Source organism: Peromyscus maniculatus, chromosome 7 (assembly GCF_049852395.1).
Source record: "Peromyscus maniculatus bairdii isolate BWxNUB_F1_BW_parent chromosome 7, HU_Pman_BW_mat_3.1, whole genome shotgun sequence".
Taxonomy (NCBI): domain Eukaryota; kingdom Metazoa; phylum Chordata; class Mammalia; order Rodentia; family Cricetidae; genus Peromyscus; species Peromyscus maniculatus.
Genome location: NC_134858.1, coordinates 76,034,172 through 76,046,868, shown reverse-complemented (window position 1 = coordinate 76,046,868; position 12,697 = coordinate 76,034,172). Strand labels below are relative to the sequence as shown.

General features: G+C 37.4%; 1 protein-coding gene across 8 annotated transcripts in view; it reads right to left on the bottom strand.

The window, feature by feature from the left end:
* Positions 1-12,697, bottom strand: part of Snx14 (sorting nexin 14) — an 81,084-nt gene that overhangs the window by 15,808 nt on the left and 52,579 nt on the right. For 4 of the 8 annotated variants that reach the window (XM_076575420.1, XM_006983705.4, XM_076575421.1 and 1 more), the window contains 6 exons: positions 11,583-11,738; positions 10,125-10,249; positions 9,895-9,953; positions 8,651-8,677; positions 6,361-6,493; positions 1,781-1,982 (listed from right to left, as the gene is read on the bottom strand). In XM_076575420.1, the coding sequence (XP_076431535.1) occupies positions 1,781-1,982; positions 6,361-6,493; positions 8,651-8,677; positions 9,895-9,953; positions 10,125-10,249; positions 11,583-11,738 (702 nt within the window). The remainder of the gene's footprint in view (positions 1-1,780; positions 1,983-6,360; positions 6,494-8,650; positions 8,678-9,894; positions 9,954-10,124; positions 10,250-11,582; positions 11,739-12,697) is intronic. The other 4 variants (XM_006983706.4, XM_042281320.2, XM_076575424.1 and 1 more) reach the window with 1 other exon arrangement.

Genomic DNA, 12,697 nt, shown 5'->3' with positions numbered 1-12,697 from the left:
TGTATACACATGTATGCCACGCCATAGCACACATGTACAAGTCAGAGGACAACTTGGGGGAGTCGGTTCTCTTCTTCCACCATGTGAGTCCCAGAGCCGTAAATCAGGTTGCCTGGCAAGTGCCTTCTTTTATTCAGTCATTTCACTAGCCCATAAAATCTAAGAATTGTATTTTCCTGCCCCCCAAAAGAAATCAGTGTAGCAAATGATGAAAACGATATACATTTTTCTCCTTCGGAGGTCATGCTTCCTAAAGGCACATATGGACAGCAAGGCTCTGTGATGTTGATGACTATAGTTATTTTTAGATTATATTTTACATTTTAATTATTAAGCCAAACTTTTAAAAATAGAGCACAAAAAATTTAAATGTTTGTTCAAAAAATCAGTAACAAAAACATTTGACCAATATGAAGCCTGAAGGAGAGATCAGACTCCAGGAAGGGTAATGATTTCACGATGAACTTCCTCAGCAGGACCAACAGCAACTACTGTGGAATCAGCATAGCCTCTGACCCGGATGGAGTAAGTCCTGCCTGCTACATAGTCATCACAGGAAACATCACAGCCAGCTACTCAGAACAATCTGCTCCTCATTTTATGCTCTGTGTGCCTAAAGTTAGATTAGTTTCTGAAAATATTTTTCGGAAATTCAGTAAGGGAAATGATAAGCACTGGCCTTCATTGCTACTCAGTTAACTAGTCTGAAAACCCCTTAACTAGTCTGTCACTCCCTCAACTCACAGATGCTCCTCCCTTCCTAAGCTTTACTTTAAGTTTCTATTGTCAGTCCCCAAATGTGCAGGACTTTGTGTTTCCTGTAGACTGAATGCCCCACCTGCTCAACAAAGCTGAGGGGCGGGCAATTACTCTGCTGTCAGTGCTGCTCAGTTCTCAACTACAATCCACACCTGAGACAGCCAAAGGAGAGAGACAGCAAAACAAGAAGACGGTCGGTCAAGCTGTGTTTGATCATAGTTCATCCAAATCTACTTCGCCTTTAACAAAAAAAAGGGGGGGGGGGGGAGTGGGCAAGGGAAAAACATGATCAAAATACATTGTATGAAAAAATGTAATTAAAAAATGGTTAAAATGAAAAGGAAATGGGAAAAGGGAATGTTGTTTGAACTGTATAACACAAGGGCTGGAGAGAGAGCTCGGCACAGCCGAGCTTGACAGCTGGGATCCACATGGTAGAAAGAAAAGCACTGTGCACAAGCGGCCTCTGTGGTGATATATTGTGTACCCTAGAGCCTCACTGCATATAAATTAATGTAGTAAGTTGGTGTAACACTTGATAGAGTGGCAAATGCATTCATGATAGTGAACTAAGTACAATGCTAATGAATGCAGCAACAAAACCAGTCAAAAGAGGGCCGGAGAAGCACTGGCTGCTCTTCCGGAGGACCAGGTTGGTTCCCAGCACTCACCGGGTGGTTCACAACCACCTGTAACTCCAGTTCCAGAACTCCAGATACCAGGCACATATATATAAACATACAGCCAAAACTCTCACACACATATGGTAAAAATAAATAATCTTTAAAAACAAACAAAACAGTAGAAGAACATTGCATAAGATTCCTTGGGCTCTGAGGTGTAACTCAGTGTTGGCTGAATAAATTAGTTAATTGGTAACAAGTAACCTAGGGAACACTAAGCTTTAGTTCAGTTTTTGTTCTGGCCACTTATAATCACATTCAATAGTTACAAACGGTGACAAGTATACACTCAGTAAAGACAGACTCGTGGGCATCTTAGGAAGGCTCAGAAATCTTACCCGCTCGTCTATCGTTTCTTTCAACATCAATACAAAACACAGGAATTCTCTCCTTCTTTTCCTTCCTTTCGGAGGAGGGATCTTCAAAGAAATCAACATACGGAATGCTGATCTTCCAGGCAGCAAGGTTTCGGGGAGTGTGAGGTGTGCTCACAGCTTCCACTGGAGAATCATCTTCCAGTACCACAATACCTTCCTCAATCTGCAGAAAGTTAGCAGGTGAACTTCATGTTTCTAACACATTCCAAACTAGAGTACATGAGATAGAACTGTCAAGTAATATACTAAGTTTGTTTGTTTATTTATTTAGAGACAGGGTTTCTCTGTGTAGCTTTGGAGCCTTTCCTGGAACTCACTCTAGCCCAGGCTGGCCTCGAACTCAAGAGATCCGCCTGCCTCTCCAGTGCTGGGATTTAAAGCATGTGCCGCCACTGCCCAGCCTAATTTTATTTTTTTAACTTAAGAAACTAGGTGATATAGAATTTTCTAAGAAAGTAAACAGTTAAACTTTTTGTTTTGTTTTGTTTTTCCAGACAGGGTTTCTGTGTGGCCCTGGCTGTCCTGGAACTCACTCTGTAGACCAGGCTGGCCTCAAACTCACAGATCCACCTGCCTCTGCCTCCCGAGTGCTCGGATTAAAAGTGTGCACCACTTCCCAGCAAAAAGTTAAACTTAAGTTACTAGCATCAACTCCATGCTTCATGATATCATCTACAGGTCAAAGTATAAAAGAAAATAGAGAATAAACATTTTAGATTATGGGAAATAAATAAATGATGAAAATGTAAAAAGTTCCAGGGGCTGGAGAGATGGCTCAGTGGTTAAGAGCACTGCCTGCTCTTCCAGAGGATCCCAGCACCCATATGGCAGCTCACAACTGTCTGTAATTCCAGTTCCAGGAGACCTGACACCCATAGCAAAACACCAATGCACATTAAAAGAAAAAAATTTTTTTAAAAGTTCAACCTTGGTTAATAAAAATTATTATGCTCATAGGTTCATTTTCATAGTATAAAATTTCATAAATGGCATCACCACCATTGATGTAGTTGACACAAATAAGCTGGATCTGTGGCACATGCCTGATGCATGTCAACATAGTCTTTCTGAACTTGGCAATATATTTCTACAATAAGTCATTAACAGTCTTGAATAAGACTGAAAACATTCTTACTTCAACTAATTTTTTAAACTGAAAAGGTAGTCTAAATATATTCATGGTAGCATAAAGAATGTACAATCAAAAGAAGATATAAAAAGGATCTACTTCTATAGAATCAGACTTTTGTTTGTTTTGAGATTGGGTTTTTCTGTGCAGAGAGACCCTGGCTGTCCTGCAACTGGCCTGTAGACCAGGATGACCTTGAACTCACACAGATACACCTGACTCTGCCTCCTATTTGCTGGGATTAAAGGTATGTGCCACCATACCTGGTAAATTTAGATTTCTTACCTCTTTGCTTCTAAAATCATAAACATCTATAATGTCATTTAATGTCTAAAAACAAAATAATTCTTTTTAAAAAATGATCGTCTATAAGCATAGTTCTTTTAAATCCTTCTGAGTCTCTGGGCACCAAGACATCTCTTAGTCATGTTAAAGGAGACAATTACTATAAATAACATATTCATCTTATTTATGTGTTTGTTTTTTTGAGACAGAGTCTCTTGTTATACAGCCCACACTGGCTTTGAACTGAGCATCCTCCTGCTTCAGCTTTGTAGACACCGAGATTTCAGGTGGGTACCACCATACTCAAGCAAATGTTAATAAAATAAACTAAGTAATTTTTGTTTTATTTTTAAAAAGATTCCCTCTAAGAAGGGTTTGGGAGCCGGGCGGTGGTGGCGCACGCCTTTAATCCCAGCACTCGGGAGGCAGAGCCAGGCGGATCGCTGTGAGTTCGAGGCCAGCCTGGGCTACCAAGTGAGCTCCAGGAAAGGCGCAAAGCTACACAGAGAAACCCTGTCTCGAAAAACCAAAAAAAAAAAAAAAAGAAGGGTTTGGGGAATAAGGAAGACAGAGAGAAAAGGCTAGCTGAGGTTCTCTACTTAAGAAATAATAATGTTTCCTATGTTTACCTTTCCTATATGTAATTAACTGTCAACTTATTAATGGGCATATTAGGTTCCAGAAATTTATTTGTAAATTAGCTCTGAACTTGAACAGAAGCATATTTTCAGATGCTTTTTGAGACAAGGTCTCACTTCAGCTCTGGCTGGCCTTGAACACGTGATTCTCCTGCCTCAGACAGTCGTAATCTTATACACCAGGTTTTCATTCCCGAGCCAGTTACCACAGTGATGTGACCCTATCTCTTGTATCCACAGAGCTATGAGCCCTGATGGTACTGTGCTATACAGTGTGCGAAGGGCTTACTATACACCAGGCACCATTCTTAGTGCTCCGGGCAGACTGCTTCTTTAACTCTCCTAATTATACCCCATGCACAACAGATAGCATGGTCCTGATTTCACTTTGTAAGGGAAGGAAATCACAATACAATCGGGCAAGTTGCCTAAACTTACATAGCAAGCAGGAACCACTGCCAAATACCATTTCAACTTTTCAAATCACACACCAGGGAGATTGGCAATTCCTAGAAAAACAGTTCTCAAGGTCCCGCAGCTCCGAACTAGTACAGCATTGTATATGGGGTGTGATAAGATCAGCAGTACAACCTGCTCAGTGTCTTCTGAACTCTAGTAGCATCGTCCTTAGCACTTGTGCTTCCTTTAGAAACAAGATGACTATGCTCACTAACAACTACGTCAAAATAACTAGGAGAGAACACTGTCAATGTTTCCAAAAGTAAAAACGTTAAGTAGGAGTTAGATCTACCAACTACCCTGACCTGATCGTTGTTCACTGCATATATGGATCATATATACATATTTATTTACTATACTCTATACCATATTATAATACACACCATATGTAAAATTACCATGTAGTATTCAAAATAATAATATCAAAATTCAAAACAATAATAATAGTAACAGTAGCAAGGTCACAAAAGTGAGAAAATTTAAAAATAAATAAATAAATGGTGAGAAAAGACTCAGGTCTATTGGTAGCTCATGTAAAGGTTAATGGACATGAAGCAAATTTTAAATAATAAATAAATAGATAAACGTGAAGTTTTCTGTGTACAGAACAGAAGGAAAGGACCATCAAGTAGGACTGCATGTGCAAAGGTACAGAAAGGCACAATAGCATGGTGAGCAAAATACACATACACACAAATAAGGAATCTTACCAAACAGGTCTAGCATGAGGCCTGAGAGCCTGCATGGATAAGTTCCACAGTCTAAGCAATGGGAATTGAGGCTTCTAAATAACACAAACACTCCTGAAGCACATGGTTGGAAAGAGATAACATCAGGATTGAAACAAAAGCCCAATGAAAAGATGATATAGGGCTAGGAAGATGACTCATTCCATAAAGTGCTTGCCTTGCCAACAAAAAGGATCAAGTTAAATCTTCAGAACAGACATGGAAAAGCTATGAGCTAGATGTGGTGGCATATGCTTTTAACCCCAGCATTCAGGAGACTGAGGCAATACCAGCCTGGCTTTACATAGTGAGCCCCAGGCAAGCCAGGGCTACATAGTGAGGCAGAACCTGATTTATTTATCTACTTGTTTGGTTTTGGTTTTGTTTTGAAGCAGGGTCTCACTATGTATCTCTGTCTGTCCTGGAACTCACTGTGTAGACTGAGGCGAGCCTCAGACTCAGAGATCTGCCAGCCTCTGCCTTGCAAGTACTTGGATTAAAGGTATGTACCACTATTCCCAGCTAATAGATCCTGCTGAAAAAAAAAAAAAAGAAAAAAAGAAAGAAGAAAGCTGTGCACAGTAGTGCAGTTACTCCCCATAGTAGTTCCCACCCCAGGGAGGTAGACATTGGCAGGTCCTTGGCTCTCAATGGCATGCTAGCCTAACGTACTTGAGCTCCAGGCCAGTGAGAGACGCTGTCTCAATACATACATACATACATACATACATACATACATACATACATACATACATAAAAAAATAAGGCCAGCAAGATGCCTTAGTTAAGTAAAGGTGCTTGCTGCTAAGCCTAGTGACCTAGTTCAATCCCCAGGGCCTACACTGTAGAAGGAAAGAACTGACTCCTTCCAAGTTGTCCCCTGAATTTCACATGTACACACATTCTCTCTCTGAAAAGAAAAAAAAAAAAAAAAAAAGAGGCACATCATGCCAGATGAATGGCACCTTACTTAGTCCTCTGGCCTCCACATACATGTGCACACACACACACACCTGCACACATACAAACATACATACACAAGCACACACAAAAAGTAGTAAACTGTTTGACTATCAGAAATGCCTAGGCTTATTTTCCTTAATGATAACTCGGGTCTAAGAAAAAAATTGTAATGGGATAAGTACAATGAAACTACAAAACTAATTTAAAAAATTAATATTTGTATATAAAAGAAGTCTGAAAGAAAGGGAAAATAAGTCACCCCACACTTAATGCTACATTAAGCACAAAACTGTAGATATAGCAAGTTGAATTTTTTTTAATTAAAGAATTTTCACTTACAAAGTCATCTTCACCTTCAGCCAAACCATAATTGGGTAACATAGCTCCCTCCATTGTAGTACTCTTGAATACTCCTTTAATTTTGCTACCTATTCTGCTGATTCCAAATGATTCTCCTCTTTTTTGTGTGCTTCTAAATATTAAACAAAAATACATCAGGTACATAGTAAATTATTGGCATCTACTATACTATACACAACAGCAAAGAAAAAGCAAATTAGCTTTGAAATGGTAAATTAGAGGAAGATTAAGTGTTTGGAGTTTTCAGTCATTGATTAAGTCTCAACATCCAGAAGCCAAAATTGTCAGAACATTTAAATTCTTTGTTTGAATGAGATAAAATTTACTAACTAACATTTGAAATGTAGCTAATGCTGACTTCAAAACATTAACTGAACTAAAAGTTTTGAAAGAATGATAGCCCCCTAGTGGTATATAGTTCTCATTGCCACAAGAATTTTGTCAAAACATACACATGTATGAACCTGCCAAACAATTTTTTAAAAACTGTATGTCCATTTAGAATAATGATTCTCAGCCTGTGGGTCGTGACCCTTTTGGAGTAGCCTATCAGATGTTTACATTATGATTCATAACAGTAGCAAAATTACACTTATGAAACAGCAATGAAAACATTTTATGGTTGGGGGTCACTACAACATGAGAAGTGTATTAAAGGGTCACAGCATTAGGCAGGTTGAGAACCACTGATTTAGAAGAACTGAATCACTAAAATAAGAATGCAACATAAAAATATAAAACTATGATCTTCTCATTACATTTTTTAGATGAAACTTAATGAAAAACAATTTACCTCTACGGCAAATGCTCAACTAAGTTCAATTTTATAATCTCGGATTCCAGAAGGAATTAGGTATAAAACAAATGTACTTCAAAGTAACACAAATTAAAGAAAAAAAAAAAAAAGACGAGGGCTGAAGAGATGCCTCAGTGCACAGGCTGCTTTTCCAGAGGTCCTGAGTTCAATTCCCAGCAACCACATGGTGGCTCACAGCCATCTGTAATGGGATCTGATGCCCTCTTCTGGCGTGCAGTCATATATGTAGATAGAGCACTCATACCAAAAAAAAAAAAAAAAAAAAAGAGGGAAAGGCTAGCAATGATGGAAAGAAAAGCAGGCATAGCTCCAAGGAAGCAACTAGCTCTACAATATTTCCAAAAGTGAATTTCCAAAAACAGAAGTAGCTAGAAAGAAAAAAGAGGGGGGGGACCTACAAGCAGTAAATAAATAAATAAATAAATAAATAAATAAATAAATAAATAAATAAATAAATAAATAAAAATTTAAAAAAAGATCCATTAGAGCCAAATGTTCCACATTTCAGGAAAGCAAACCATAAATTGTAGCTAATTTAAAACATGCATAGTACCACCAGAGACCCAACTACAGAGACTGCTGTTAAATCTGATCATTTGTTTAGAATACTCAACTCAATGGAAGCTATTATTCCTATAAACACAATGTATCCACTAAAATAATTCCACAATTAGAGATATAAAAGAACACTGATCAACTTTCAAACGTACCATGTTTACTGTGACAAGATTATTTCATGCATTGTCTTTGGAACAAACCAAACTTATCTTAAAGCTAGAAAACTATTAGTTAGTAGTGAACAGTACTAGAAGCAAACTAGACTACTTTTCTCTAAACAAGCGTGCAGTTAAGTGTTTTAAAAAATAACATTTTTCGACATTGTAAGCTCTGATGACAGGACTATTACCATATGAAAATGTAAATGGCAACAAAAATATTAAAATTTCTAGACCCTGGGCAGGCTGTTCCAGGCTTTAGAGATTATAAAACAATACAGGTTTTGAACTGTGACATATTTTTAAAGGTCTAATTTGTGATTATGACTAGATCCACAGAAACATCATTATATTTATTTGGGGCAGGAAGAGAAAAAATAAAACATACAAGTCTTTAAACCCAAATAATTATAAAAATTGTTCAGCAAAATCAGCAACCCTCCTTACCCCCAAAGGGAGTCAACAACTTTGAAAAGTAAGATACTGGTAAATAAATAATACATATCTTAATAATATTAGGGCATTTTACTTTACAATTATATTATTTCAAAAATATTTCTAGAGCCAAAATAGAGATCCACTTTAAAAACTTATCCTAAATAATTTATATAAAGGCATGGACAACACAGTGATTCATATTTTTCCTTTCTAGATGCACCTAGGTTGCTTGGGGTGAACTTTTTAGATTAAAACAGATAATTTACACTGGAAAAAAAATCACATGCTCAAGACTTACCGGAAATCATCCAAACTTAGGCTACCTCTGCAATATCAGATATGTAAGATTATATGAGGAGGAGAGAGAGAAAGCCCAGATATTAAATAGGTTTCACTTTAGAATATAAAATCAAATTTAAAAAGCTTAAAAGTTATACAAGTGGATAGCATCCACCCTTGCAAAAGGAGGAAATCCTATGAATAACACAGTGTAGGGGAGAAAGAACAGTGCATGGCTGTTTGGGTGTATGTGATCTAGATTATTAGTGATCTTGAAAACACTATGTCAGGAAATAACTCATCATTTTCTTCTCCTTAGGCATCCCATTTGACACAGCAGAAAATATGTAAAGACTAAGCTAGCAAACGGCAGCTCAGATTCTTTAATGCAGAATGGTGTCTATGTTAGATGTACTCATACATGCTTCTTAACATACCTTTATTTAGGTGGAAGTGAAAAAGAGTGCTCTTCCAAGCATGCTGTCTTATACCTACACCTATAATCCTAGCACTGTCACAAGTTTGAGGCTAGCCTAGACTACGCAGTGAGCTCCTATCTCATATAAACAACAAAATGTCTGGGGCCTAAGGATGTCAGTGGTAATATTGTTGCCTAATATTCATGATGCCCTGGATTCAATCCCAAACAAAGAAACAAAAAAAACCACAACTTTTTAAAGAATACTTGAAGCTAAAATGTAAACAAAATATTCCTAGAGTTATGCTTTGAATACATAATGAAGTAGGTCAGAATTAGCTATGTGCACTACAGTTTTGCTTTTAAAATACAAGTAAACAAACCACAAAATTAAAGACTACTTTATATACTGTAAGTCATTTTAACAGGAACTTATCCAGGCCACTCTAAATTTTCAAATTAAGAATGTTAGCAAACTCTTCTACTGATTCTATTTAGGTAAATGAACCCCTAAGTATCAGAAAAGGAGTCCTCTTAAGTGTGATAGTTAACATTAAAGTCAGGTGAATATAAAAAAAAAACATACTTTAAGTGGCTCTATTAGTAGCTGTATTTTCATCCTGCCATTTTTATATTTTAAAACTAGAAAAGGGTGTGCTAAAGATATTGGATGCTCTTAAAAAGGCAAAGAAAGCTTCCCTGCTGAAGCTGAAGCCTTTGATTTACATTTCTCTAGCAGGTGGATTTCATTCAGAAAAACAGTTGATCAAGACTATAATGCTATCACAGAATGATCAGCAACAGCAAGTCAAAATCAGTAGACACCCAGAGTTAAGTATGCCTACCTGTTGAACTTGGAATTGCGTGTTGGTGATTCTGCACCTCTTAAAAGTTGCCTGAAATACTTCAAAACAATAAATACAAATTAGGATTAACTAAACCAGTATTTGACACTGAAATATACCTGTTTACCTTACTTCATTTTGTTTTAATTTTGCTACTTAATGACTGCTTACCTAATGCTATCAGAGCCACTATGAAGTATATAAAGTCCTCTATTGAAAGCCTGACTTACCTCATCACTGTGGCAGAACATAGGGGTAAACACATTCTCCAAGAGGGAAAGAACATGTTCATATGCTTCAAAAAGACATCTCATGGTTTGCAGTTTCACAACATCTATGTATGGGCCTTCAGCAACTATTCAAAAAAAATTAATTGCACAAATTATTTCTGAAAAACAGAAATGTAATATATTCATTTAAAATCCATTAGTGAAACAAATGTATAAATTATGTTTTATATTAACACCACCAGAAGAAATCTTCCTAGAATGAGAGATGAGAATAACCTACCTCCAGTGCTGACAAACATTAGTTACATGAGTTGTTTTGTTTTATGAGTTTTTTAAATGACAGGATCTTACTAGGCAGCCAGACTATACCGGAACTTGTAGTACAGGCTATCCCAGAAACTGTTCTTCCTGCCTCCAGCTCCAAGTGCTAGCATTACAGACCTGTACCTCCAGGCTTGCCTCAGTTATGCAAATAGCCAACACTCCTCTTCTCAAAGCTTTCATCTTGTCAGTGAAATAAGTATGGAAAAACAGAACTCTTTTTTTTTGTTTTTTTTTGTTTTTTTTTTTTTTTGTTGTTTGTTTTTCGAGACAGGGTTTCTCTGTGTAGCTTTGCACCTTTCCTGGAACTCGCTTTGGAGACCAGGCTGGCCTCGAACTAACAGAGATCCACCTGCCCCTGCCTCCCGAGTGCTGGGATTAAAGGCATGCGCCACCACCGCCCGGCTCGAATTCTTTAAACTAAGAAAGTTAATCAAAGATCTCTAGTATTTAAGAAAAAAAAAAAATAGCAACTTAAGCTGCCCATATAGCTTCCACAGCTGTTGACTAAAGAATACACGAAGCGGTCAAGAGTACATACTGCTCTTGCACAGGACTGGAGTTCAGTTCCCAGAACTCTTGTTGGGTAGCTCACAACAACCTGTGACTCAAGTGCCAGAGGGAACTGAAGCCTCTGCCCTCCAAGGGCACTTGTGCTCGTGCATACACATGCGCGCGCGCGCGCACACACACACACACACACACACACACACACACACACACACACACAAATAATAAAAAGGACCAGGTGTGGACCTAGGCTTTTAATCCCAGCCCCAGCGAAATAGAGGCCAACTTGGTCTGTAAAGCAAATTCCATGCTAGCCAGGGATATACATAGTGAGAGAACCTTCACTCAAATAAGTAAATGTATAAATACATCTTTTTAAGAATATAAAAAAATGCTGGGCGGTGGTGACGCATGTCTTTAATCTTAGCACTCGGGAGGCAGAGGCAGGCAGATCTCTTTGAGTTCGAGGCCAGCCGGGTCTACAGAGTTAACCAGGACAGGCACCAAAACTACATGGAGAAACCCTGTCTCAAAGAAACCAAACAAACAAAAATAGAAAAAAATACATGAAGAAAACTTAGCAAACTGGAAAGATCTAGAATATCCACTCTGTCATTCTTGACTTACTTCTTTGAATCTCTTCTACAATGAAGGGATCAAATCTAATTTTGTCAATACTTTCATCCAAGCAATATGTTTTATAAATCTTCTGCAATTCCTCATGTAGAGATAGCATTTCATCATTTGATAACTCTGGTCGCAAAATTCTATCATTAAATTCCTCTAACAAATCAAAGAAAAATTAAGAAAAAAGTTAGTTTATTATAAATGCTTTCATGAAAACTTCATATTCTTATTCTAACTAAAAACAGCAAATACAATCAAATTAATTAATTTAAGCTTTTAAAAAACACTTGAGAGAATACTCAGATGAAAGACAAAGTCAAGATTTTTATGTCAATATAAAATATGTCAATGTATAAATAGCAATACAAATTTGCAACAACAGAATAGTAAGTATATTTGTAAGATTTTCTCTAAAAAAACATATTGGATTAGTTTCTTATACTAAAGGTCTTTCAATGTTTTAAAATCTGATGACTCACTAAATAATAAAAATACAGCTTGTTGTGGAATAATCTTTTCGTACTCTGTGAACATGTGTCTTTGCCAAGGCACCTTCTGATCAGCTTAATAAAGAGCTGAATGGCCAATAGCTAGACAAGGAGGTTAGGTGGGACTTCCAGGCAGAGGGAAAAGGAGAGGAGATAAATCAAAGTACGGGAGAGATGCCAGGGGACACAAAAAGGAAACAGGAGGTGCAAGATGGAAGAGAGGTAAGAAGCCACAAGGCAAAACACAGATTAATATAAATGGGTTAATTTAAGTTATGAGCTAGGGGGACAAGCCTAAACTAAAGGCCAAGCTTTCATAATTCCTAAGTCTCTGTGCCATTTTTTTGTAAGCCCAAAGAAAAATTCATCTACAAGAGCTCATAAAGTTTCTCCGTGTCTCTCCCACAGGCCTGCGCACTCTATCCCTTTATCTCTAATAAACTCTTATAAGCAGAAAAAAAAAAAAAAGTTTCTCATAAATCCAATGACCCGTGACATTACAGTTTGATATTCTGAACAAAATGAAGACAAGGTGGTACTGATTGGTACTGTTAGTGTGACCTCTCACACATATCACTATGTTCGATTTTTTAGTAATTCTTTTCTGCTATAGGATTTGACCACAGC